This window comes from Pezoporus occidentalis, unplaced genomic scaffold, assembly GCF_034315485.1.
Source record: "Pezoporus occidentalis ecotype Australia unplaced genomic scaffold, CSIRO_AGI_Poc_V1 ctg274, whole genome shotgun sequence".
In the NCBI taxonomy this organism is placed as follows: domain Eukaryota; kingdom Metazoa; phylum Chordata; class Aves; order Psittaciformes; family Psittacidae; genus Pezoporus; species Pezoporus occidentalis.
The window spans coordinates 412,273-437,892 of NW_026914653.1; the positions used below are offsets into that span (position 1 = coordinate 412,273).

Below are 25,620 nucleotides of genomic sequence, written 5' to 3' on the forward strand. Positions count from 1 at the left end.
ATCAGCCTGGCCAGAGGAGGTGCAGACTGAGCCCTGAGTAGTTTATTTTGTTCACGGGAAAGCCAGATCCCTTTCGCAGAGGCTCTTCGCCCTGACTTGCTGTTTCTCCCACCACCCTCCTCCACTTGGATGCGAGATCCTCGTCTCGTTGGGAACAAGTGGGAAAGGAAAAAAAATGCCCTGTATAATTAGGTACTTTCATCAACTGAAGCTCTCCCCGAGGGAGTGCAGCACCAACCACACCCTTACCAGACATGCAGCTAGTAGGAGCTGTATCTGCTTATGAAACGAAGTGGGTGAATGCAGTGGGGGCCTTTTGAGACGTGATACTATCGTCTTCTGTGGCTGGGAACCGTGTCTGAAAGATAGAGAGTGCTGCTCCCTTCCCCGTCTCGGAAGGCACCTTCCCCATGCAGGGAATGTTGGGGTGTGTGGTGGATGTTCATGTGAGGTGCTCCACTTTTAAGACCATCTCAACCCACCAATGCCATAAAATACCCCATTAAAATGAGGGAAAGGGTAGGGTGGTGGCTTGTAAAATGAGCTCTCCATGGAGTTTGGCTCAAGGTGGGCTCTGTCTCCTGACTGTGGCAGTAAAATCCAACACCCCGAGCGAAGCCTGCCAGATGCAGGTCATCCAGGGAGCAAAAGAGGCTGGGGGGAGCAGGACTGGGGAGCAAGGTGAGCAAGGAAAGCAGAGTGGTTGTGTCCAGAGCCCCTGCTCTGAGGGGTGAGCCAGGATTGCTCTGACTCACTGCCCTGCCACATCATAACACAGAGATGAGAACAGCCTTGTGTTTGCCCTGGGCTCCAGCCATTGCTGCTCAAGCATTTCTGGATTGCAGATGAATTCATGTTAATGAGGAGGCTGCAAATCACAGTGAACACCAAATCCAGTTCTGGAATGCCTGGAGTGAATATCTCACAAGGACTGCCAACCTCTCTTTGTTTTTCATTTGCAAGCTACAAAGCAATAAAACAGGGAAGAGAAAAAAAAAACCAACAAAGCAACAAAAAACATTTCCTGTTACTGGAAAAGCTCCCCTGTCCTGGCAGCAACCAGTGCTCAGGAATACATTACACCATTACAAACTGGTCAGTCCCTTTGGTCAGAGTGATTGCTGCTCTTCAGCCTCTCTGCCCCCTGTTTCCCACACCAATATTGCCGTTGACCCTTCGTAGCTCCATACTTGCAACCAGATTCACCTTTCTGATTTCCACAATCGTCTCAGCCGGTCCTTATTCAGTCTTCTCTTTGGAAACACCTCCAAGGAGGTGATGAGTCTGTGTAATGTCACATGCATAGCCTCTAAGGCAAAATACTGCTGATAGTTACTCTCACTAGGAGGATGTTTTCTATGCAGAGCATCTTAAAGGGACACTTTCCTACATGAAATCAATCCTAAAGAGCACCAAGAGGGCTGTGCACCACTGCAGTCCTGCAGAGGGTCTCCACACTGACAGCAGTACACCAGCCTTGCTGAATCTACAGAAACATCCTTAAATTCAATGATACCCATAGCCAGAACAGAGCCCATAGAGAATGGTAAGCGAACGCAACTAATCCTCTCTCCTCCTTCTTCCCTGGCATGCTCTGCGATGGCTTCCTTCAGAAACCTGAGTTCTGCAGACATGGGGCGCCAGACCATGAGGAATTACCCTGGCTTGATCGATTCAGTCATGACTTATGCCCAGAACTGCGTGGCTTCCAACCGACCCGATGACAAGGTACCAGATGCTCACCCCAAGCTCTTTGCTAGCATTCAGCCCCATAGTTAATCACTGCAACTTCAGGAATACCTCAAGATCTCTTTGAAACAAGCACAAGAGGGGACTGGACCCTTTGTGGCTGCTCTTGTCCTTCCAAATCCCAGTGCAGACTGTTGTAGGATTGCGGTCTTCTGTGCTCTAGGCTTGAAATAGAGGTGGGTTTACAATTTCCCTTTAACAAACAGAGAAACAGCAAAGTATTTTGGCTCCTGACCCCCCAATATGTTTTCCATCCTTTCACTCCCACCCTGGAATCCTTCCAGCATGTTATCCACCATCTATCGCTCTTCCCACTGCTACATCACTTCATCCACCAGCACTCAACATTGTAAGTCCCAGATTGGCACTGCATTCAGCAAGAAGCCAAGAGCTGGCATTTCCCTGCCAGTCCCCTAACTGTGACTGGTTGCTGTGTGTAAATGGCCTTACCTTGGATAAAATAGCATTTATAGCCATATTTTTAGGAGCTTGACATCTGTGATACTAAACAGATACCCTAAAGTCCTCAGTGCCCAGTAAGCACCAAAATTACTTCAGATGAGCTCAGGATTAAGCAAATCATCTTTTGGGGATGGCTTTTGCAAGAAGATCGATTTCAGCAGCACATACTGAACACAGCTCTCTGGAAATGTAAGCAGTTTTTGATGCTGGTTATAGGTGTCTAGTGGAAATTCTCCCTTACTCTTTACACTGGGAACTCTGACTTATAGGTAACAGAGGCTTAAAAGCCCCTTCTTAATAGAAAGTGTCCCCAGATCTGAAGCTGTTGCTTGGATAAAGTCATTAAAAGTTGACTTGGCAAGAGGAAGACTTTCGAGATTTGGCATTTCATGATGGGCACTTTGATACAACCACCCTCTGCTCTCTTTTCCTGTTTATCAGCTTGTCCGTTACAGTGGGACCTAACAAGGTTCAGAGTCAGTCAGCTCACAGTATAGCATCTGGGCTATGTAGCCTTCATTCATGTCTACCCCCTTCCCTCCCATCATTGCTACCTTAAGCAGGGTCAGGAGCTTACATAGCATAACTGCTATAAAAAAGCTGGTTACGGCACAGTGTATGTTCTCTCTGCAGCTATAGCAGGTGCTGCTCCATGTTTTTCTGCCTAATGTGATGCTTTGATTTTTATTCTGGGGGGGATTTCAGTCTGTGGAGAATTGCATCTGCATCCTGCACAACCTCTCCTACCGCCTGGATGCTGAAGTTCCCAACAAATACACCCAGCTCAACCACATGGCCCGGAGCGTTTACATGGACAAAACTCTCACAGGCTGTTTCAACAGCAGGAGTGGTAAAATGGAGGTAAGATGTGCCACAGGAGGCTTGGAAATGTGATATTCAAACTTGGGCAGGGGCTGTGAGCAAAGAGCAAGATCTGAGCTCCCACTTTCTCGTCTCTGTAGAATGATGAGTATGGTGTCCCCCTTCCTGAGGAGGATTTTAAACCCAAAGGACCCAGCTGGCTCTACCACTCTGATGCCATCCGCACCTACCTGTCCCTGATGGATCAGAGCAAGAAGGATGCCACCCTGGAAGCTTGTGCTGGAGCTCTGCAGAACCTCACTGCAAGCCGAGGGCTGGTAAGGGCTCCTCTCTCCTCCACATGCACTCAGCCAAATGTGTCAGCACTTTACAGTAATCAGAAAGGAAAATGTCCTCCTTAAACCTCAGGGCACTACTGCAAGTCTTTGCACCGTGGATGCTCCAGCAAACTATTTATTAACGCCAAACGCAGGGTCTCATGAGGGGCTATCATCAGCATCCTAAGGCTCTATCCCAGAGCCATACACTGGGTTTCCAGGTTTCCCCAGTCTGTTGGTCATAACTACCAGCATCTACTGGTATGGCCACCCCCCGCAGGACATGAGTGAGTATGTGCCCAGATGTGCACATGTGGACAGATGTCATTAAAGGGGTGAGAGAGGATGTGTGTGTGCCACAGCCTGTGTGTGTTTTCTAAGTGGGAGGTGGCTCTAATAACAGGGTGGGTTGCGCTCTGGATTGTGGCTCGTCCTCACATCATAGCTGCTTGTAAAATAGCTCTGACAGGTGTCCTAACCTGTAGGTATGGCAGCGTGGAGGTGACACGGACTGTGTGACACCGTGGGTATTGCAGGAGCTAGGGCACGGCAAGGCACACATCACGACAGCAGCTCTGCTGTGGCCAATGTCGTTACCGTGGGCACGTCCTTGCAAGCTGAGTTCACGTGGACAAACCTCAACTTGTCTGTTTGTGTCAAACTTCATCAATTCCAATTTAAATAAGATGGTTGGGGAGATAAAGAGATAATAGCTTCATACGTAGGGGAGGCGTGTCACATGTGCGAAGCGTTCCACCCAGAAACACGGAGTGACTCATGAATGGAGCCTTCCTAATGCTAGGACAGCATTAACTTGCCAGCTCTCAGCCCTTTGGGAGCTTTTGTTCCAAGTCTTCCAATGTGAAATACTTTGGGAACTTTTTGTGTTTGCAGTTTAACTAAGCAGTGCTGCTTACAACAAGGTGGACAGAGGCTGTCACTGTATGGGTAGAGCTGAACGGAGGAATGGGACCGGAGCTATGTGCTCCGTGGCAATCAACATCATTACACAAGAATGGCTTTTGGACAGGGGGGAAGGAAACAAACACAGAAAAACCAGCTCTGGCAGTGTTGAAGCAATTTATTTCATCCTTCTGGAACAGAGTGCCTGGAATTTGCCTGGATGTGCTGAATTGGCTTCTTCTTTCAAGGGGCTTATTCCAGCTCGGAGCTGTAGTAGGGTTGTGTTGCTGGATTTGCTGTCATTTGAAGGAAAGGAAAACTGAAGCATGTGCCTCCTGGAGCATGGGTCTCAGCCCACTGGAAGGGGATTGCCTTCCAGCCCATTCCCTCTATTTCCACGTCACTGTTGATGTGTTGCTGGTTGTGCAACAATCTCCAGCAGCCTCTCTGGTGGGGTAGTAGTTGAGTTCCATTTAAAGTCTATCAAAAGGGCAGTTTATTAAGGGTATGTGACTTCAACATCCATGAACACTCATCTGCATTGGCTACATCCTGAGATCGTCTAGATTTACATAAGCAAACATGAGATCAGGGTCCAAGATGAGTATTTTTGGTCTTCAGACTTTTTTTAAAGGTATTCATTAGCTGTGCCTATTCCACTGCAGCCGATTACTTGGGCATGGCAGGGAGATGCAAGGGCATTGTGAAGGGCAAGGGCAACATGGTCATGAAGGTAAAACTTACCCAGCTTTTGGGAGTTACCAGTTGGATGAGCAACTGTACTCACTCAGGCCCCAGAAAGAGGACAGAAGCACCAGTTGTATCGCAGATGAGAGGCTGACTTTGCAAATGTCTGTGGAGATGAGGGGTAAATGACAAACTAAAGGGAACTATGGTAGCGAAAGTTATACAGATCCTTATTTTACAATGTAGTCGTATTTATCTGGCCCTGTACATCATTCCAGTTGTGTCCTCCTGGCACAGAAGTCACGAGATATCTCTGTTCTGTCTCCTAGATGTCCAATGCAATGAGCCAGTTGATTGGTTTGAAGGAGAAAGGTTTGCCTCGCATTGCACGGCTCCTCCAGTCCAACAGCTCTGAAGTTGTCCGGTCTGGGGCTTCTTTGCTGAGCAACATGTCCCGGCATCCTGTTCTCCACAAAACCATGGGTAAGTCATTTCCACCACAGTGGATTCCAGAACAGTGTCTGGTTTCCAACTCTTAATACCTGCCCATCTCGCTTTGTAAACGCCATAACAGGATCTAACCCAGCTGTGAAATTGGGCAAAGCAGCGTTATTTCTTCTGGCCAAAAGGACAATTACAGGAGATACCTGCAGGCTTAATTAACAAAATATGTGCTAGCTCAGTCTTTACAAGCATGTGGAATACCTTATAGACAATGGCAAATCTACAGGATCATGAGCATGATAGTGTTTGGGGAACTGAGTTGGTCTTGACTACCCATGACCAGTGTCATTGCCCTTTCAGAGACCTGCAGCACTCTTTTTGTGTCTGAAAATCAAGTGATGACCATTATGCCATTACATTATTAGTGCCTCCTCCCAGAGATAGCACTTCACTCTTGCATTGAATAGTGCTAATGCAAATAGCATCGTTCACTTGTGCTAGGCTTTGTTTAAACGTTGATTGGAACATTCCACCTCTTTAGCTCACCAGGTGCTCCCAGATGTATCACGTCTCCTGTCATTCCAGTCTGGAAATACCAACAGCTATGGAGAGATCATGACATCAGCATGTTACACTCTGAGGAACCTCATCATGTCCAACCCACACCTGGGGAAGTCTTACTTGACAAGCAACATGCTAAATAATGTAGTAAGCCTGTGCCGAAATGGGTGAGTTTGGGGCAGAAGGCATGGAGAGGGTCATGTGAAGACATTTTTGAGTCCATACGCTCTGTGCACAGCCAGATTAACCCCAGAGCGTTTCCAACACCCTTCAGAGCCTTAGCAAAGTATTATTCTTACTCTGTGGTCATAGATTAAGAGCCAAAGAAAACTCAAGCATGTTGGTACACAGAAATCCTCAGTGTTAGTTTCTTGGAAACAGGCATGAGCCATCCAGGGTGAGATTTGTAAAGGGACCTCAAGAGATTTGCTGCTTGTTTTAAGAAATTCTACAAAGAACTGAAGCACCAACATCTTAAGGCCTTTTCAAACTTCCAGCCCTCGGAACAGAGGATGTCAGTACATGGCCTGAGTCCCTGGCATCCTGGCTTCCCACTCAGATCTTCCTGCAAACCCTACTATGAAGGTCAGGGCTGAGACTGAAGCACTGTGGGGTTGTGCTTAGCTTCAATGTTCACATTTGTTCACCTTAACACTTTTTCTGTTGCAAAGTCCATCTCAAGTGGCAAAGATGCAGCTGTGATGATACATAAGTACCTCCAGTGGGCCACACACATGTATTTTGCAACAACTGGTTTGAGTTTTGATGGTAGTAAATCCATCCTGCTTGTTGTTCACACTCCTACAGCCCTGTGCAAAAGCTTGTCAACCCTTGCCAAGCTCCGTGCTCATTTCTGGCCAAACTAGTGTTAAACTTACATGAGCTTTGACCATGTGTTCTGCTTCCTAGACTTTCATCTCTCCTACCATCTGTCTTTGTTTTAAAATACCTTCTACATATAACCTATTGTTTTCTGTTGTGAAAAGACGTTTGCATGCCTTCTCCATCAACCACTTGCAATCTACCACTTGTTTCGTGGCAGGGTGAGATTCTCAGCCATTAAAAGTGGCCTCTATGTTTAGTTTGGACCTCAGCCAGTGAACATGGGTCAGTTTGCTGCTTTTATAAGTTTCAACTCTCCAACAAGCCCAAGTAACATGAAACCCAGCCCTCTCCGATGTCTTCGTTGTTTTCAATGATATTTACTTCTGCTTAAAGCCCCACTTTGGATCCCTCAGACCAGTCGTCAGCTAATTTACTACTTCAGCAAAGCGTTGCACAACTGGGGTTGTGCTTACCTTAATTGTCTTGACTGCTTTGTGTGACGAGCTTTGTTTGCAGTGACTCACTAAACTACGAGGAGTTACTAAACTCTGGAGATGTTCTCAGTGTGTTCCTCCTGTCTGTATCACAGATTCCTTCTGAGAAACTCCCCAGTTCTCGCAATGTCCCAAGCTCAAATTGTTCCTGTTGCCCCATTGCTCGTTTCTGTCCCCAAAGTCTTTGCTGCTGTTAAATTCTTATGGAGAAATGACAACAATTTACACCCAGGACTAATCTTTCTTATTCAAGCCATATGATTTCAGACTGTTCCCACAGATCAGATGTGAAAGAGATCTCCCCACCAGTGAATTGGACACTTGGTAGTTCACAAGTTACTTCACTTCTCCCACTTTCCTGTGTAACCTGTGAAGATAATGAAGAAACTTTATGGTGGGGTTTGTGCAATCCTGCACCAGAAACAGCCTCACCCAGTCCCTGGTGGTAATAACTAGATCCAACACTTTTACTGGGGGCTCTTGCCTAAGTTGGATGCAGACCCCACATACCACCAATGAATGTGGCAAGTCAACACTATCAACCTCCTCCTTCGCAGCACCACTGCCAGCAGAAACAGAGAACCAAGGAGGTCTCAGTGGTGACCAAATCACCATGGAGAACACCACCATGTTGCACCTTGTTAGTATTTTACAGAGTTTTTTCTAATACTCTGCCTCAATTTACCCATGGACACACTTCCCTCACCTTCCAGCACTGGTGGTGGCTTATCTGCATAATGCACGTTTCCTCTTGTTGCATTTGAAGCTGTAAATCATCAGTTTAAGATGCTCAGACAGTTTTGTATTCATAATATAGAAAGAGCTTCCATGTTACCTAACAAGCAAGTTACGGAGCTTTCCCCTTCTTGTGTTCTTCTCAAATGCCAACCATCCCTCCTCCAAGCTGAAGTTTCTTTTTCCTGATGCTTCTTGTAGCTGTATTCTGAGTGAAAGTCACAAAGGGTTCAGCAGTTTTATCTGATAGCTGTGGTTTCTTCTCCTTCCTGGAGATCGCAATTAAATAATTGTCTCCCTCCTGCACATATCCACGTTGATGACATTGCCTCCATAGTGAAGATGGGTTTTGCTTGCTCTTTGCTACTTTAAATCCAAAAATTAAGCCAAAATATTGCATATTAGCTGCTTTTTTTTTTGGTTGGTGATTCTGAAAATCAAGCTGCTGTTACTGATTTTAGTGGGACGTCTGATGGCTTTTTCATCCTTTTTCTCGAACTAAGCTGAAAAATATTCTTCTTCTGCTCATTTTCAAGCAACATTATTCCACTAATAAAATCACATCTTTTTCTCAATAATTCTACTGGCTCCACTAAAAGCTCTTCTCCAAAAGCTCTTCCTGTGCTTTAGAGCATCAGATTTGAAGTTCATCTCACAGCCCCTTTATCACTTACTTGTTTTAGTTTCTCTTTGTTCATTCACTTTTCACATCTTTTCTATTGTGCAATTTAATGTTGCAGCTTAATTCTACCATAGTATTTTACCAAAATTCACATTTCAAGAACTCAAGTTCTTGAGAACAGAGTTCTTCTCATCCCCAGACTTCCTATTTCCCATTTCTTCCAAGGATTGCACCTTGATAATCAATTTTGTAAACCTAGGACATCCTGAAAAAATCCTTCTTCAAGGAATTTCTTGGCATGTCCAGTTTCCTGATGAGCACCATCAGTCCCATTTCTTATAGTCTGATGAGGATTATTTTGAGGACACAATGTTTTGTGAAGCTGCAACATACAGGGAGGGTCCTGAGTCTGGCCTCATAGCTCTCCATCACCCTGGCTGACGCAGGCTGGGACTGGTGCACTGAGCCCAAATCAGGAGTCTCCCACAGACAGGACGAGGTCCAGGAGATGAGGAGCAGTGATTGGAACCAGCAAGGAGGTTCATATCTGGGTTGTTGTATGAAATGTTCTAAAATCATAAAAGGTGCTGCTATGACTCACGGTTTCGGAGCTGTTACGCGAGCAATTATCTATTAACTTGTGCTGAGTAAGGACTTACAGTTGCAGGAGTTGTTGTTACAAATGTTCCCATCTCCTTCATTCTCACCAGGCAGCAATGGAGCCCGTTCCTCTGCTGCTGTCCCAAAGGGTTCACCCAAACTGACCCTACAGACTCCAGGGAAGGGTTGGCACCATTTCCCTTCTCTTTCACTCTCCCAACTTTCACACCCCTGAAACACTCCTCCAGCTCAGTTTAATGTTCAATTTTCCACTCAAATCCTCCCCTTTTTCATTTCTCCTGTTCTGGTCCCAGAGATTGTTGCCGGGTAATATTGCTGTGAGAGGAAGGACGGTTTTACTGACAGCCTCCATCAAGTCTAGCCAGCCTCCCAGCCGGCGATGGCCTTATTTGAAGGCTGTCAGTAACACATGTGGGTTGCTGTTCTGTGGCCTGCCAGAATTCACCAGGGTTGCTTTCATCTTCCCAGCTCCTGTCCAAAAGCAGCCGAAGCTGCTCGCCTCCTCCTGACAGATCTTTGGTCAAACAGGGAGCTCCAGAGCGTGCTCAAGCAGGTAAGGAGAATGCTTCTGCTTCTCGGCCGACAAGAACAACCCAGGTCTTGACTCGCTGCAGTCAAAGGCCATGATTCAGCAGCGAGCCTGGGCAGTGGCTGGAGGAGCCCAGGGCACTGGGAGGACCACGGTGCTCTTGGCACATGGGAACCCACCTCAGATCTGAACAAGAGGCAGCAAATCACAACCGCCGCTGCTGGGACTGACATTAGGGACCAAGTGGACAGTGGTGTGTTGTGTTGGGTGGCTTGTACCCTGAGGATGATGCTAGTTTAGGTGGGCTCTTCCATGAAAGAGCCACCTTAGAGTCATAGAATCATGAAATAGTTTGGGTTGGAAAGGACCTTAAGATCATTTAGTTCCAATCCCCTGCCACAGGCAGGGACACCTCACACTAAACCATCTCACCCAAGGCTCTGTCCAGCCTGGCCTTGAACACTGCCAGGGATGGAGCATTCACAGCTTCCCTGGGCAACCCATTCCAGTGCCTCACCACCCTCACAGGAAAGAACTTCTTCCTTAGATCCAGTCTAAACTTCCCCTGTTTCAGTTTGAACCCATTACCTCTTGTCCTGTCACTACAGTCCCTAATGAAGAGTCCCTCCCCAGCATCCCTATAGCCCCCTTCAGACACTGGAAGCTGCTCTGAGGTCTCCACGCAGCTTCTCTTCTCCAGGCTGAACAGCCCCAACTTTCTCAGCCTGGCTCCACACAGGAGGTGCTCCAGCCCCTGCTCATCCTTGTGGCCTCCTCTGGGCTTGTTCCAACAGTTCCATGTCCCTTATATGTTGAGGACACCTTGCTCCTGGCCCCGATGCTGTTGTGTGTGCACAGCATTGCTTTGTGCTGAGAACAGACCTGGACGTTCTGCTCTAGCCTGGGAGACTCCCTTCGCTGCAGCCCGTTGTGTAGGATCAGCATGTCCAAACAGATCCCTGGCAAGGTTCCTCCTCCTTTTCCCCCCGTTTTCTTCTGTGTTCATAACCCTACCCTGTGGTTACATCACCCCTACACTCAGGGTAATCTTTTCAACCAAGAAGAGGAGTATTTAGGGTTTGTTTTGCTCCCTGCAACAGAAACTGCTTAAGCTCAGAGCCAGACGGGGCCATGAGCCAGCTCCCAGCTCGCCGTGGCTGTCTTTGAACAAGTTGGGCTTTTCCAACTCCACAGCAGCAGCACCTGCAGAGAGTAAAGGGCCAAATTAAAGAGAAGGAGCAGCATCCACAAAGGGGAGCACCCTGGGGGCAGGAAGGTAGAGAGCACCTAAGTATGATTCTCATATTAACGGTTAGGGACTTTCTTCATAGGAGCTTGGGTAGCTTTGCGCAGGGCTGTGCTCAGGAGCCTGTGCCAACTCAATTTAATGTGACTGAGTCACTCTTGTGCTCACACAGATGTTCATTGCATAGGTATACATCAGATGAGAAGGATGGGAGTATGCAAGGATAAATCATGCATAAATCTTTGCCATTTTTCCAGGATGAGGAATAAGATGAAATAATGTTCAGTGAATGATTAAATAAAGGTTTCCTCCAGTAAAGCTGGAGAAGTCTGACTGTTGAAGGGCAGAAAGCAGCACGAGGAAGATGAAGTCATAGAATCATACAATGGTTTGGACTGGGAGGGATCTTAGAGCTCATCCAGTTCCAATCTTCTGCCACAGGCAGGGACATCTTCTTCTAGTTCAGGTTGCTCCAAGCCTCATCCAACTTGAACCTGTCAGAGACTTTGAAGAAGCCTCTTTGGGGAAAAGTTAGAATTAAGAAAGTCCATCAATAAGGGTGATGTGTTAAGGGCACACAGAGGGAGGGCAGAGGCTGTCCTGAAGCTGTCTGAGAACGAAACACACTCTTTAAGTGAAGGACAGCTGTTGAAGTGGGGCAGAAGGCTCACACAGAGATAGACAGCTACCAGTTTTGAAACTGATATGTACTCACTGCACTTCACCTACTTCATACATATATATACAGTTCCTATTTATCTGCTTTTTCAGCAAGGATTTGATAAGAACATGATGGGATCTTTAGCTGGAACAACCTTCAGGACCCTCTCATCCAGGTTTTAGGAGCCCCTCCACGCACCTTTAGGCTGCAGGTGAGAACAGGGCCCTCGTGCATGAGGAAGGGGTGGTTTGGGGTAAGGCACTAACTGATTAATTGTATTTTGCCAGATCCTCTCAGGTGGGGCTTTTCACAGGCCTCTTTCATTCCTGAATTTTGAGGAATGTTCTCCAGTGTCAGTAACATGCAATTAATTCCCTCACATGCGATGACATTAACTGTCCCTTAGGGAGGTTTTGGGCACTCAATAATCCACCTGTAAACCTCAGGTCAAAATCTGCAGCTGCATGCTGTCATCCCAAAAATCCCAATAGAGAAACCAGGTTAGAGAAATCGGGGGCAGAATTTGCACGGCACCATTATGGTTTTTCATTCATTGTGAACTGAGGATTTGATCTGTAAAGCGTCTTTATCCATAATTCCCACTGAAGGGAAAAGCTTTAATCATTTCTCAAATATCAGATGTCTCTATGAGGAAGACTGAGATTACCCAGAAAGAATGGGTTTGCTCTTTGCAAACCAAACAAAATATGTGAGAAAATGGTGCAAAAGACCATTCCTTTCCTCTGCCCAGGTATATGGATTTCACTTCTTGCTCTGTTGGGATGTTTCCACTGAGACTCAGAGAAGCATGGAAGTCTAGGGTGAAAAGCTATGGGCAATACAGAAACTGGGTACAGGCTAAGAAATGAGATTGAAAGTCGGGTTTGAATGTAATGAAAAGATCTCTTGAATGCTTTAATTATCTGGAGTTTTGTTTTTCCTTTGTTTTTTTTATTCCATTTCAGAATTTGGAATTGGTTCATGTCCAGGAAGACAACCCTTCCACAATTACTTAGGATGTTAAAGGTGTAGAGTGTTACTGAGTTTAACTCAACTGTAAAGCAAACTAAACATATGGATTTCATGTGGATGATACTAATATTTTTAAGCATTTTCTTCTTTTTAGGGGGGAGAAGGGACTTTTATTGAGGTTATACTTTCTCGATGTCAATAATTATGGTTTTGTTTTTGCAAAGAGTGTGTCTGTGTAACTATGTGCATGTTGCTGTGTATGTGTGCATGCAGGCAACATACATGCGCACACGTGGCGAGTAGGATCTTCCTACAGGCTTAGTCCCCTGTCTTCCACTGAAAGTCAGTGTGAGTTGTGCAGTTTAACCCCCTTGGAGAGTTTTGTCCAATGCCACCCAACCCATGCACCAAATACTGCCACACTACAGACTTGTCACAACTTATTTTTACCCACAAGTATAAAAATCGCCGATTTTAGGTCAAGTTCCCCCATTGCATATGGCCGTTATCAACAGATACACACGATACTCTTCTTTACAAAGGCTGGTTATTCCTAACATTTATGAACACGGGCTTCTTTTCCACTTATGATTTTTTTCTCCAATGAGCTCTTATAGTTATTAGCATTTTCTTTCCTGTTACGTGAACTCTTTGTCTCAAGAAGTGAACTGACGTCTGCAAAGTCTTTCCCGGGTCTCAGTAACCCTTCTCTGAAGCTACATGTGAGGGGACAATTACAACACATCTGCAAAGCATGAACACTACCGGCTCCCAAACCATTCTGAGCACCGGAACAACTCAGTCTCATGATTGTACCTGGACAAACGTGGCATTGGAGAAGTTGAACTGGAGACAGGCAAAGTGGTTTTCCCCTGGGAGCATTGACTGCCACACAAGAATGAGAGAAATGAGGGGGTATTGATATGCAAAGGAATGTAAGCACTTGTGTGAATTCAAATTCGGAAATATTTTAATTCTTGGGATGCTTAATTACATGAATCACGCTGTGATGCTAAAGCTGTGATAGGCAATTGCTGAGCTTATCTTAGGCCAACCCACTTCTTACGGCAGGAACTGTGTGATGAAAGAAGCTGATCTTCCCCTGTCCAGAAGAAAAATATCCTCTACCTGTCCCTGGAGGGGATGGAGCTCAGATCCACAGGGAAAGGACCAGCTGAAGATACATTTGCTGGCTCTCCCCCACCCACAGTTATTGCTTCTTCAAACAGTGCAGGGGTACAGGACCCTGTTTTGCAAATATCAGGGTGCAGGAGGTGCTTGGGAAGGATGAATTGTGAGCCTGGAAAGGGAAAAACAGTCCCATTTCTTGCAAGTGTCAGACTCCTAAATTGGTGGGAAACAGCATGTCCCATTCCTTCACAGAAATGGGGTGATTCGTGCCCGCTAAAGAACCGTCCATGAAGTTCAGATTTGATCTGACACAGCTCTAGAGCTAAGAAACATGGTAGCACTTGTTCGTCCCCCCTTTAGACCATAGGGAGCACGTGTCCACAGAGGGAGATCATTTCCCAGCTGGTTTTTTCTTCTCTTGGACTACAAAGAGTGGCTTAATCTTGTGCGCTTCAATGAGAAGCAACTCTTTGCTTGCCTTCACCCACATTCAGTCGAGAGCTTTCTGCACCGCGCTCCCAGCCAAATGAGAGGAAAAAAAGCACCTTTGAAGTGGGAGCTAGAACCAGGAGAATCCGGTAGGACAGTTTCAGGAGCATTTAAAGAGCAGCAAAGGAGCCCCAGCCCGTGGGCATGCCCTTGCCATATCTGCCAGCTCTTCCCTAGCTGGATACATATTCTCAGTTCAAAATGGTTTTGGCAGGACCCAACACTGTGGATACCCAAAACAATGGCAGTATCCACAGGCAGGATTACTACAGTTTTGGTGAAAAAGCATGTTGCGTGCCATTTTGCATTCAGATGTGTTCCTGTAATTACACGTTCAGCAGGAGTCCTGGGAGCTAATGTTTTTCTCCGTAAAATTAATTGGGGAAACCTAACTGCAAAACGTAATGATGGAATATTGAGGAAATTCATTCTAATTGGCTGTTATTTAGGCTTTATTTTAAAGCGCTGCCACTGCTTTCATCAGTAATGCAGTTTGTTGAGTCACTTTATAAGGCGCAAAGAGCCGTAGCTGGATGATCATCATCTCACAATTAAATTTACAAGGACTAGAGATTTCATTAGTATTAGACTCCAAGAGACAGATGCATCATTTTATGAACACAGCAAAGTTGTTTTTCCAAAGCTAATAAAATGATAAAAATAAAGGTCTGTCTCCATCCTCAGAGATGTTCAAAACATGACTGGGCACAACCCTAAGCAATCTCATCTGGCTTTGACGTTATCCCTGCTTGGAGCTGGGCACACCAGAGAGGTTCTTTCCAATCTCATTTGGGTTTTATGATGCTGTATGTTACTGCTTTCATACCTCAGAATATAGCTAACTCGTGAGAGCAGTGGGCTGTGTGAACTGGAACCGCTCTGCCAGCCCAGGGCTATTTTGCAGCTATTACTTCCCAGGAAATTCCTGATGCTCAACTCTGTTTTCCTCTCAGTCGCTGGACTACAAACTCCACTCAACTCAGTGAAGTGACACTGATGCCAAATTATGAGAAGAGAAAGGAAAATCAGACTTATTGGAGTAAGTGGTGTTGCTCATAACCAGCACTTTTGGGAGCTCAGTGAGGTTCCCTCCTGCACAGCCGGATGCTGTTCTCACCTCCAGTCCAGTTTTTATTCTTTCATTCTAGGGAGGTGTTCTTAAAGGCATGTTTTAAGCCGCGATACCCTCTTCGATGAGCTGGTTTCCTGTTTCTTGCTTCTTTAAGAACCAAAGTAGGGTGTACCCCCAATGACAGGGACAAGGGCAGGTCCTCAGCATGTAGCACATGCCCTGGGTCACAGTGCTGGAGAATGACTGAGGAGGGAAGGGCCATAGCTAGCAGCACCTTTAGCTCTGCCGGCAGCAGAAACCAAAGCGGTTGGGGCCTGATTTGTGCGCAGGACACACAACCATGTAAATAAATACCACACTTGTTTGTCCTGGGCTTAGCAGAGCTTTTTGGTCTAATTTTCTCATAAATGCTTTGTTTTGTTTTGTGTATGTACAATCCAACCCACCCCAGCATTTCAGAAGCCTCATGGACGAGTAGAAGGCAGTAGGCAGTTTTATTCCTCTCTGACCACACACTAGTTTGAGACCAACTTAGCCTACCAGTCCATAGCTATACAGTGTATTCTGTAAGATACAGGTATGTGAGAATAATGTATCAGAGTTTTGTTTTGGCTGTACTGTATGTATTTGCTTCATTGGAAAAGCTGAAATCAATAAAAATTGCTGGAATTTCTTCAAGCTTCCCAGTTTGACTGGTTTTATTTTGTTTGTCTTGCCAGTGTTAGGGAGGAATAAAGCATCTGTATGAAGGTTTGTAAAAGCCTGTTAGCCTCCAGCAGTGATCAGACTGAGCTGCTCTGTCTTATGCCAGTCTGAGTAATGAAGCTTTAAATCCCATTTCCTCCATATATGTGAAGATGCTTTTACTGTTTATGGCTTATTCTTCTGATTTCAGCTAGTTGTTCCTTTTTGGCACATTTAGGATGGTTTATGCTGGGCCTGGCAAAGGTTATGATGTCTTTCCTATTTTTGTCTTCAGCTTTTTGAAAGACACCTTCTGATAACCTCCTTCTGCTGCTGCTTAACCAGGCCAGCTCCCTTCTGCCCTTCCTCTAGGATTCCTTATTGGTTGGGGATGCTGGGATTGTGTTTCAGTATGATAAGCACAGTCCACATTGCCTGTAAAGTGTAATTCTCCCTTTCTTTTTCCCATAACAAACACTATCCTGTAAGTCCCCCTTTTAGAAGATGAGCACTGGATATTTAGGCTTTTGCTGATCCAGATGTTGATGTTATGGGGCAGCTCTATAAATGTAAGGTTTGAGGCCAGACTTTTCATGCTAATCAGGACCACATTAATGCTGCATCTGCTCTGGGGCCTGCCCAGCCTGCTCCATGAAATTGCCATCAACAGCATCTAAGAATTTGGTCTCTGCATCACATCCCGCAGTAACGTAAGCCCAGCCTACATGGGGATGGCAGGATGTGCAGGATGCACTGAGGGCTTTGTACTTCCCGTACTGGGGAGCACTGCAGCATGTAAGTGCTGGCTTTTACAAAAGAAACAAGGAAGCAGCATCCTCTTGATCTCCTTCATAAGAAAGCTCTTCAAAGCAGAAACGTGGCAAAGGGGAAGGTGATTTCAGTGTTTAGGTTTACTCAAGGCAAGGCTGAGGACTAATTCTTACCACTGACAAGTATCTTAGGCTGTGAAACCTCTTCATATCAGACAGGCTTGGCACAGCCTGTGCATCCATGCATGGAAAAAGGGATAGGCATCACCCCATGCCACGCTGCTCAGAGCTCGTTTCCAGGAGCTCTTCTGAGGTCCTTGAAAGGTGGGCAAGCACTAAAGGGTTCAGCACAAAGGCAAAGCACCCAAACCCCGACGTCGGAGCCAGGTTTGCAGCAGCACTTCAAAACCAAAACTGCGTTGGCAACTGGGAGCATTCCTTCCCTAAGCTGCTTCTAAGCCACAGTGCAGCAGGCATACCTGCAAGTGGTTTTCAATGTAACAGCTAAGCATTTCTCTTACAAAAGTCCATTAAGGAGCAGTGTATCCAGAACCCCTTGGGAGGGTTAAATATTGATATTGCATACATAGTAGAGATGTCCATCCCACAGCTTCTTCAGGCACAAATCACATCTGAGAAAGGTCCTATAAATTACAGGCTAGAAGAGCAAGTTCAGCATAATGCAGACTGTCTAAAACTAATACAGGTGAGTCCTACCTCCATATTCTTGAGTGGGCTCTCTGGACACTGAAGAAGGGCAGGATATGTCAGCATAGCTCTCAGTACATGTCTCCGATTTGGAAATCAAGAGTTGCTCAGCAATGGAGCTGATATAGGACTATGTGCTTGGGTCTCTATCCATTTGCAGCATGTAAAATGAATACCAAGAAACGAGGATGTCTTTTTCTTTTGGGATCTGTATCCTCTGTATGAACGCATCAGAAAAGCCCATTTTTGGACAGGACAGTCAGTAGACACACACAAAGACCACAGGGCAGTTCGCAAGAAAAAGGCCCATTTTCAGGTCCATGGGATACCTTCCCACACATCCCAGGAATACCCAACGTTCCCAAGCCATACCCCAGAGGATCACCACTTCCCAGCCAAGAGCAGTTCCCAATTCCACAGCACAGCCACCACATTGCACCATGCAGGGCATCCCTAGGGAGCACCAAGCCCAACCCACACACCGCAACAGCACCAACGACCCCACGGTACCAACACCTCCTGCTGGGACACCCCCAACAAAGCTCCTCTATCTCGGTTTCCCACATCCTGGGTGAGATCACCCCAAGCAGATGCTGTGGCATCCTGGCCCCACGGCACGCTGCCGAAGGACACGTGGCAGCCCATACCAGAAAGCCCTGCCCCATGAAAGCAAGGCGTATGCAGAAGAGGTTCAGCATATGCATAGCACCCACAGCCCAAAGCCCCCACAGCGCTCGTGCACCCACACCCCAGGGCATCTCCACCACAGGAGCCGGGGGCCTGGGTCAGGAGCAAGCACAGGCAGTGACTCATTCCCTACTCACCTTCCCTGTAACGTGCATGACTTTGTGCTCCTCTGCCTAGAACCCTCATTTGTATCTTTCCCACAGTTATGTGTCCCTGCTGATTTAATCTTGCCAAGCACAGACACTGTTACCTATCCAAGGTTGTACTCGGCCCCTTCCTTGCTGCTTCCTAAGCTTGCCTTTCTCTTGGAGAAGCCTTTTGATGGATTCCTATGAGGCATCCCCAACACAGGGCCATGTCCACTTTGTCTAACAAGAGGAGGTCTCTCCTTTGCACTGCTTGGATGCAGGAAAACATTGACGCTCTACCTGAGCCTTCACTGCATATTCTTCTCCATCAGGGTGGGTGAAGTGGTGACATCCAGAGCAACACTTCCTGGGTTAAGGAAACTGTGTGCAGTTTGTCAGGATGTGAGGTGCTGACCTCATCATACTGGATGCCTTCGAGTACTGAAGGGGCCTATAGGGATGCTGGGGATGGACTCTTCATTAGGGACTGCAGTGACAGGACAAGGGGTAACGGGTTAAAACTTAAACAGGGGAAGTTTAGATTGGATCTAAGGAAGAAGTTCTTTACTGTGAGGGTGCTGAGGCACTGGAATGGGTTGCCCAGGGAGGTTGTGAATGCTCCATCCCTGGTGGTGTTCAAGGCCAGGTTGGACAGAGCCTTGGGTGCCATGGTTTAGTGTGAGGTGTCCCTGCCCATGGCAGGGGGGTTGGAACTGGATGATCTTAAGGTCCTTTCTAGCCCTGACTGTTCTATGATTCTATGCTCACACTGAGCATCCTTCATCTGTCTGAGCCCCAGCGATGCTTCTCCAGCTCTGCCTCCCATTACAGCCCTCTGCAACTTGTTAACCTCATGCAGGAAAGGCTTTGACAGGAGGGTAATTACCTTCCTACCACCACCCTCCTGTGCACTCATTCTGTGCTGACATGACCAGCTGTGAGCACTGCTCAGCACTGTCGTACCCACTCACAGAGCCTGCAGGAGACCCTCCTGAGCCTGGTTTCTCTCTTGACCTTCTGCGTTTCCGCAGATGGGGAGCAAAGCAGCTGCAATCCCCCCAGCTTCTCAGCAGTGAATGCCCCCTCCCTGCCTGGCGTGCCCGGCTTCCCAAGGCAGTGCAGTGGGAAAAGCAGCAGGGAGACCTTTCCAGAAGTGATAAAGCTGTTGGTTCCTGGCACTGCAAAACCCAAATACTTTCCCAGAGAACCAGAGTTCCTCCCTCCTTTCCCTGGCACTTCTCGCCACAAAAAGCCTCATAATTGCACTGCGGGATCTTACCTAACAGATCTGAGCTCGGGCAATAACTGTAACTGCTTTTGGGTCCCGAGGCCAAGTTTCAATCTGAGAGATGACCCAGACTGGGTGCTGTACAATGAAGTATAGCAAGAGATTCGCTTTGTGCATCTTACTGCTTTCTTCCTTGTGTTTTCTATTCTTTCCCCAGGAAGGTTCTTTATCTCACAGTACAGGTAACTCCTGCTTCACCCAACAAGGATCTCTCCCGGCAGAACAGGAAAATCAGTCTCATTGTCAGCAGGGCTGAAAGAAATGCTCAGAAAAAGGTAAAGGGAGAGACTGGAGATGATCTGAGCGTCTTTGTGTTCCACCCTGAGCTTCCTGCAGCATGGTTTACACACGATGAAAACTGATTGTTGTATCCCATCAGGGGATGAGAGGCAGCCATGGAGGGGGAAGGTGCTGGCTTAGCATCAGAGCAGCACCACTGGCAGGGTCACAGCGAGACTCTGGATTTCCCAGGCAGCAGCACATCTCCTAAATGGCTCCTGTCATTTTTGTCTGTGCAATGAGAAACTGTCTGTGCCTACCCCAGTTTATTGGTTTGATTTATTCAAGGGTAATGCAGAAGTGACATGGAAATGATTTCCTATAGGATGAAGGCGTTAAAGAGCCAGGAGAAAGGGGAGAAGGGGGAGATGGCTCAGGCAAGTGTTGATGCTGGTCAAAGCCAGGAGTGCCTGGTACATGGAGCAGAGCCCGCACCCATTGCCATGCACCTGGAGCCTCCTGGGTGATGCAGCAGCATCACTGCAGGGCTCAGCCACCGTGGGAAAGTCAGCGGAGCCACGGCACATCCCGGCTCAGGTGAGTCAGAGCCGCACCTTGCTCTGAGCAAGGAGGCAGCAGAGCCCCGAGAGGCACCCAAGAAAAGGCAGAGCACAAGAGGGTGCTTTGTACCCATGGGGGGCCTCGAAAACCCATCCCCACGCCTGGGCACTGGAGCTTCATCCCAGTAAAAACAGGGGTGAGGCTGTGTGCTGGAGAGCAGCAGCCAGTGGGAGAAGGAGAATGGATGGAGGAGATTTTCCCAAGCATAGCAGGGAAAGGCTGACAGTGACTGGCAGGTCTCCAGCAGACAAGAAAGGGAATGGGATGAGCAGTCCCCATTACTCATGGGCAGGTAGCTAACTGCTCAGCTTTGCCCTGGGAAGGGTCAAACAGAGCCCAGTGCTGGAAAAGGCGTGGGAATATCTTCTCCATGACTCCTCTAAGCTCTGTCCCTGTCACAGCCCTCCTGCCATGGAGCACATCCCAGCGTGAACACGCTCTGCAATCCCCAGAAACCAAGGCTGGGGAGCTGGTCCACACATCTGGTGTTTGGCAGAGAGATGGAACCTTTTCATCTCCATTCTGAGTTGGAGGGACAGGAGTGATGGTGGGGGACACATGCGATGCCATGCAGCCCTATGGCTAAGAACAGCGATGCGAGTGTGTTCCGGCAGCAGCAGAGCTGAGGTGCCTTCCATAAGCTATCCAAAGGGAATGCAGCCTTCCTGGGAGTGGTTCAAGGGCAGCATCTCCATGGCCTCCAGTGCAAACCCAGACTGAGCACCCGCGTGGCACAACCTGAGGCCAAACCCTAAGGAGGAGCCGGGCCAAAACACTTGGTGTCTTCAGGTTTCATTTAGCAAGATGCTGCAGGGGCAATACCCACTTTTCACTGCATCTTTCTATCCTTACTTATGGATGTGCCACTGGACTGCTCCTCCTGCCCAGCATGACCAGGGCCATGAGGATCCCCTGCCTGGAGTGTTGTCACCACCCTGTCACCCTCCTTTGGGACCACAGAGAGCAGAGGATCTTGGTACAAGCAGAGACACGAGGGCTGGCATCATGACAGTCTCTCTCTAGGGCTCCAGCCAGGGTGGGATGTGTATCTCCTCACCTTCTCCTTCAACACCTTAGGCCTATCTAGGAGTGAGTTTATTGCATTCACAGGTGCATATTTTGCACCTTGGGCATCTGTTCTGCTGTTGTTTGAGAGGGTCTCAGGCCATTAACACGTGGTTCCTGCTTCAGTGCTGAGCTGGCTTCACAGCACCCTGCAGGCACAGATCCTGGGGAGCTTGCTGTGCCTCTTCCTTCCCAGAAATCCTGGCACAGAACTCCTACATCACCTTAGGTGCTCTGAGATACCCCTGGCTACCTGCTGGCTGGGCTCAGGATGCACATCACTGATCAGGAATCTGCCTCCAGCAGGAAAGCTCGTGTCCCTGGGAGACAGCCCAAAATCTGAGCTTTCGTGTCTGAACCCAGATTCTTGCTTTCAGTATCCTGCCAAGGAACCAGGCTGTTGGCTGCAGACAGAGCTTGGCACCCACTAAAACCAAACTACCCATTTAGGGCCTTAAATTTCACTCGCCAGGAAAGGGCTGCCCAAAGCCAGTGGTGATTTTACATCATCCTCTGGCTCCAAGGTGCAAACCTGGAATGTTTTAGTGGGACCTGAGGATTTTCACAAAGGGTGAGCGAACTCAGAGCATCCGGATGCTCACATAGCTTTTAAAGTCATCTTGAGGGTCTCCAAGCATAATTTGCTCAGCACAAGTTTGCCAGCAGTGATAGTGGTGGTGCAACAAGGGGTACCCTATGCCAGGCTGCTGGCATTGCAGAAGGAAAGGCTCTACCATCGCCTCCCCTCTAGCTATGAGCAGCTACCATTTGCCAACACCTACCTCATCTGCACAGTTTTGCAGGGCAGCTTCCTTGCTTTTATCTTATTTTTAAGCTGCCAAACACCAGCTCTCCACAAGCTGAGCTCAACAACCACATCTATAAAGTTTCCCTTACCACCCTGGCCTTCATTGCTTACTCCCTGTTAGCAGAAACCTCATAGGATCAACCCATCATCCACATGGCAGATTAAAACTGGACACTGAAGTCTAAGGTAGTTGCTCTGGGTTTCCTTCAAAGCTAGTGGAGAGAAACAGTGTGGTTCACCCCATCATCAGACAGGGATGGAAGGAGGGGCAAATTCATGATTTGCTATTTCCACTGCTGATTCAGGAAGTCCAGATTGAGATAAGTGATGCTCAGACACTGGTAGGTGGCCTGAACCTCACCTCTTATCTTTTGTGAGCGCAAATACACAGAAACACCCACTCTAATGCTGTATTGCAAAGGGACAATCTTCCTCCTAGCATGTCAAACCCCAAACCCTCCCTCCTACCCTAACTCCTCCTACCCCTATGTTCCCTGTCTCTATTCACAACCCACTTCTCTGGTGTAACCACTCAAATAAAGCTTTACTAATCCTAAATCAGCCACATGAGCATACCCTAAATGCCACCTATGCTACCCAGCCTGCCACCTACACTTCCCAAAATGCTCTACCCCCCGGGATGAGATGGCAAACAGCACATTTCTTATGTCTTTCTGAGGTGATCATCAACTCGGTTTCAGACCAACAAAGAGGGTGAAAACAGGCAGAAGCTTTGCAGTGCTGCTGCAAACCCCTGCTGCAACCCATTGTTAGAGATAAGTGATGGCCATCACCACTTCTCTAACAAACCCACCTCCTGGGGTCATGAAGCCACCCAGGACATCTTCTTCCTTGATTTGTAAGCAAAAGCCTGAAGAGAAAAGCTTGACATCCTCAGCACCACCCATGTGATGGAGGGTAAGGCACCTTTAATGGTTAGGATTAAGAGGACTTCACTGTAAATAGCTGGGCTCTCTGACTCATGTTCATACTTGGTTCGTTTTGTTCATCCTTCTAAGTGAATTTTCTTTGTGATTTGTGCCTGCTTTCACTGTATATGGTTGGACACAAAGTAATGCAAAGAAAGCCTTGCGTGGCAAAAGAATGCTTCATCTGATTGGCCAGCCTTGCCTTTTCTGGTAGTGCTCTGACCCCCCAAGTGAGGGTTGGAAATGGTGCCAGTAGCCTGCAAAGGCAACGCAAATGAGACATCTCATTCCCCAAACAGGGATATCATGAATCCATCCCTCGTGGCCAGCAACACAAGGAAACACCTCACTGACTTGCACAGAGGCGAGTGCTTGGTGGCTTAGCATGGGGAGATGCTACCAGGTGAAACCCGAAGGTAGGAAGTGAGCGCCAGGTGAAAGCAGTTGGGTATTTCATTTACATTTGTGTCATGGGAGATCTCTCACGTGTGTGTGTTTGTGTGCAGGCACATGCACGTGCCTGAGGGATGAGGCTCATTGCTCAGCCTGGCCTTTTCCCACGGACTTAAGAGCCTGTGGTACTGTTGGAGCACATTCAGGTCAAGCTGGAGACAGGCTGGAGGTCTGCAGCGTGATCAGGGCAACCCACATGGAATCTTCTCCTACAAAACAGGTGGGTATTTATGCTCATGGTCTTGAATTCAATAAGAGGCTCAGTTTTACATGTGAGGCCATTGCAATGGAGCCACAGGGCTCCATTCTTTGCAGCAGGCCACATCACTGCACGCACCAGTTTAGGAAATGCCTCTGGCCAGATCCCCAAATTGCCAGACACACAACTAGTGACCAGCTATGTAGACAGAGCTGTTCTATGTATTGTTCTCCACAGGGCATGGCAGCAGTCTGGCCAGGATGGCCTTTGCAGACACAATAATAATGCTTCTAATATTGACTTCTCTTTGAATGTAACCAGACACATATAAGCTGCTTTGTGAAGACAGATGCTAATCCACCTCATTCAGAACCTTCTGGGCTGTTTAAATTTTACTCCTCCATAAAGATTTCAGGTTCTCATATGCTGAACTTAACCCCTAATACACTCAGATCACATATTAAAAACCCCATTGGCCTCATTCTTCCTTCTTGCATCCAAGTGGAAACTAGTAGGAAGAAGACTGAAACGAATAGTCCAAATTCCAAATGATCATATATCCTGCTAGGGTAGGGCTAAATCTCAGTCACTGGCTATTATCAGCAGAGGGATGCTAACCCATCCCACTCTGCCTGGCTGGTGCTAAGGAGCTTTAGTCTAAAGAGGCACTGAGCTCTGGCAAAGAGCTGCACTGAATAAGGACAGAACTGGGTGTGTGGACACTTCAGCTTTTAGCGCTGTTAAGCATCTCGGGCTGAGCCTGGACTTCATTGCTCTGTCACAAAAAGACAAAGATTGCAGATAATGAGCTAATAACACTTCACTTTCCCAGCCTGCTTTGCATCTTCAAAGCTCTCCTCAAGAACAAACTAATTAACTGTCCAGAGCAGAAGCTCATGACTAAGAGCTGAGAAACCCCGTGAATCAACCCGCTTGCAACAGCTCTGCGCAGGTTTGAGTGAAAACTCCTTTGGGAGGAAGGTCTGCTCACTGCCCCGACGGGTCACACCGATCCCCAGCCACATTCCAGGGCTGTGAGCCTTGCCGAGGGACCCAGCCCAGGAGAAGCCCCAGTGACTTCAAAAGAGCAACAGCTTGACAGGAATGCCCCAAAACCAACAGTGTGGCTTCTTCCTTTTAATCTGCATGGGTGCTTGAATGTGCTGTGTTAACAGTCCCTTGGCAGAGCTCATCCTGATTCTCTTTGGAAGACTTTACTTGCAAGCAGCCTTTTTCCAAGACCATTAAACTGGGAAGAACCAGGGTCTTTTAGTGCAGAATTGGTTTTCCTTAATGTAACCCTGGGTGCTGTGGACCTGGCCTTGGAGCTGTGTCTCCAGCTTACAGAGCTGTGTTGAAGTCCCAGCTCACCTATTCCTTGCTTTGGGCAAATTATTTGCTTCCACAAGAATGTGACTTCTCTTGCAGCTCCGTGGCTTTTGGGGAGCATGGGTCACATTTACCTGAGCAAAAGAGAGATGAGAACGTCATGGGTTTTCCTATGGGTAAATGAACTCAGAGACCCAGCCCTCTGGAAGAATTTAGGCATTTCGAGCCAAGAATTTTGCCTTGGAAACTCCTGCGTAGCTGCTTCTATTTGCACCAGGAAACATCCCTGCTCTGCCTCTGAGGCACAACCTTTACAGGACAGGCCAAATCAAACCCAGTTTCCCTGCATCCTCTGCAGATTTCAGCCCACAGGTTGTGGGGGACTGCTGG

The 25,620-nt window shown here is 47.5% G+C and overlaps 1 protein-coding gene across 1 annotated transcript in view; it reads left to right on the plus strand.

The window, feature by feature from the left end:
• PKP1 (plakophilin 1) overlaps positions 1 to 14,429 on the plus strand; it is a 41,963-nt gene extending 27,534 nt beyond the window's left edge. The window contains exons 7-14 of the mRNA XM_062624897.1: positions 1,614 to 1,728; positions 2,917 to 3,072; positions 3,174 to 3,350; positions 5,270 to 5,423; positions 5,926 to 6,112; positions 9,711 to 9,795; positions 11,789 to 11,889; positions 12,644 to 14,429. Coding sequence (XP_062480881.1) covers positions 1,614 to 1,728; positions 2,917 to 3,072; positions 3,174 to 3,350; positions 5,270 to 5,423; positions 5,926 to 6,112; positions 9,711 to 9,795; positions 11,789 to 11,860 — 946 coding nt within the window. The 3' untranslated portion in view covers positions 11,861 to 11,889; positions 12,644 to 14,429. The remainder of the gene's footprint in view (positions 1 to 1,613; positions 1,729 to 2,916; positions 3,073 to 3,173; positions 3,351 to 5,269; positions 5,424 to 5,925; positions 6,113 to 9,710; positions 9,796 to 11,788; positions 11,890 to 12,643) is intronic.
• Positions 14,430 to 25,620: the final 11,191 nt, after the last annotated feature.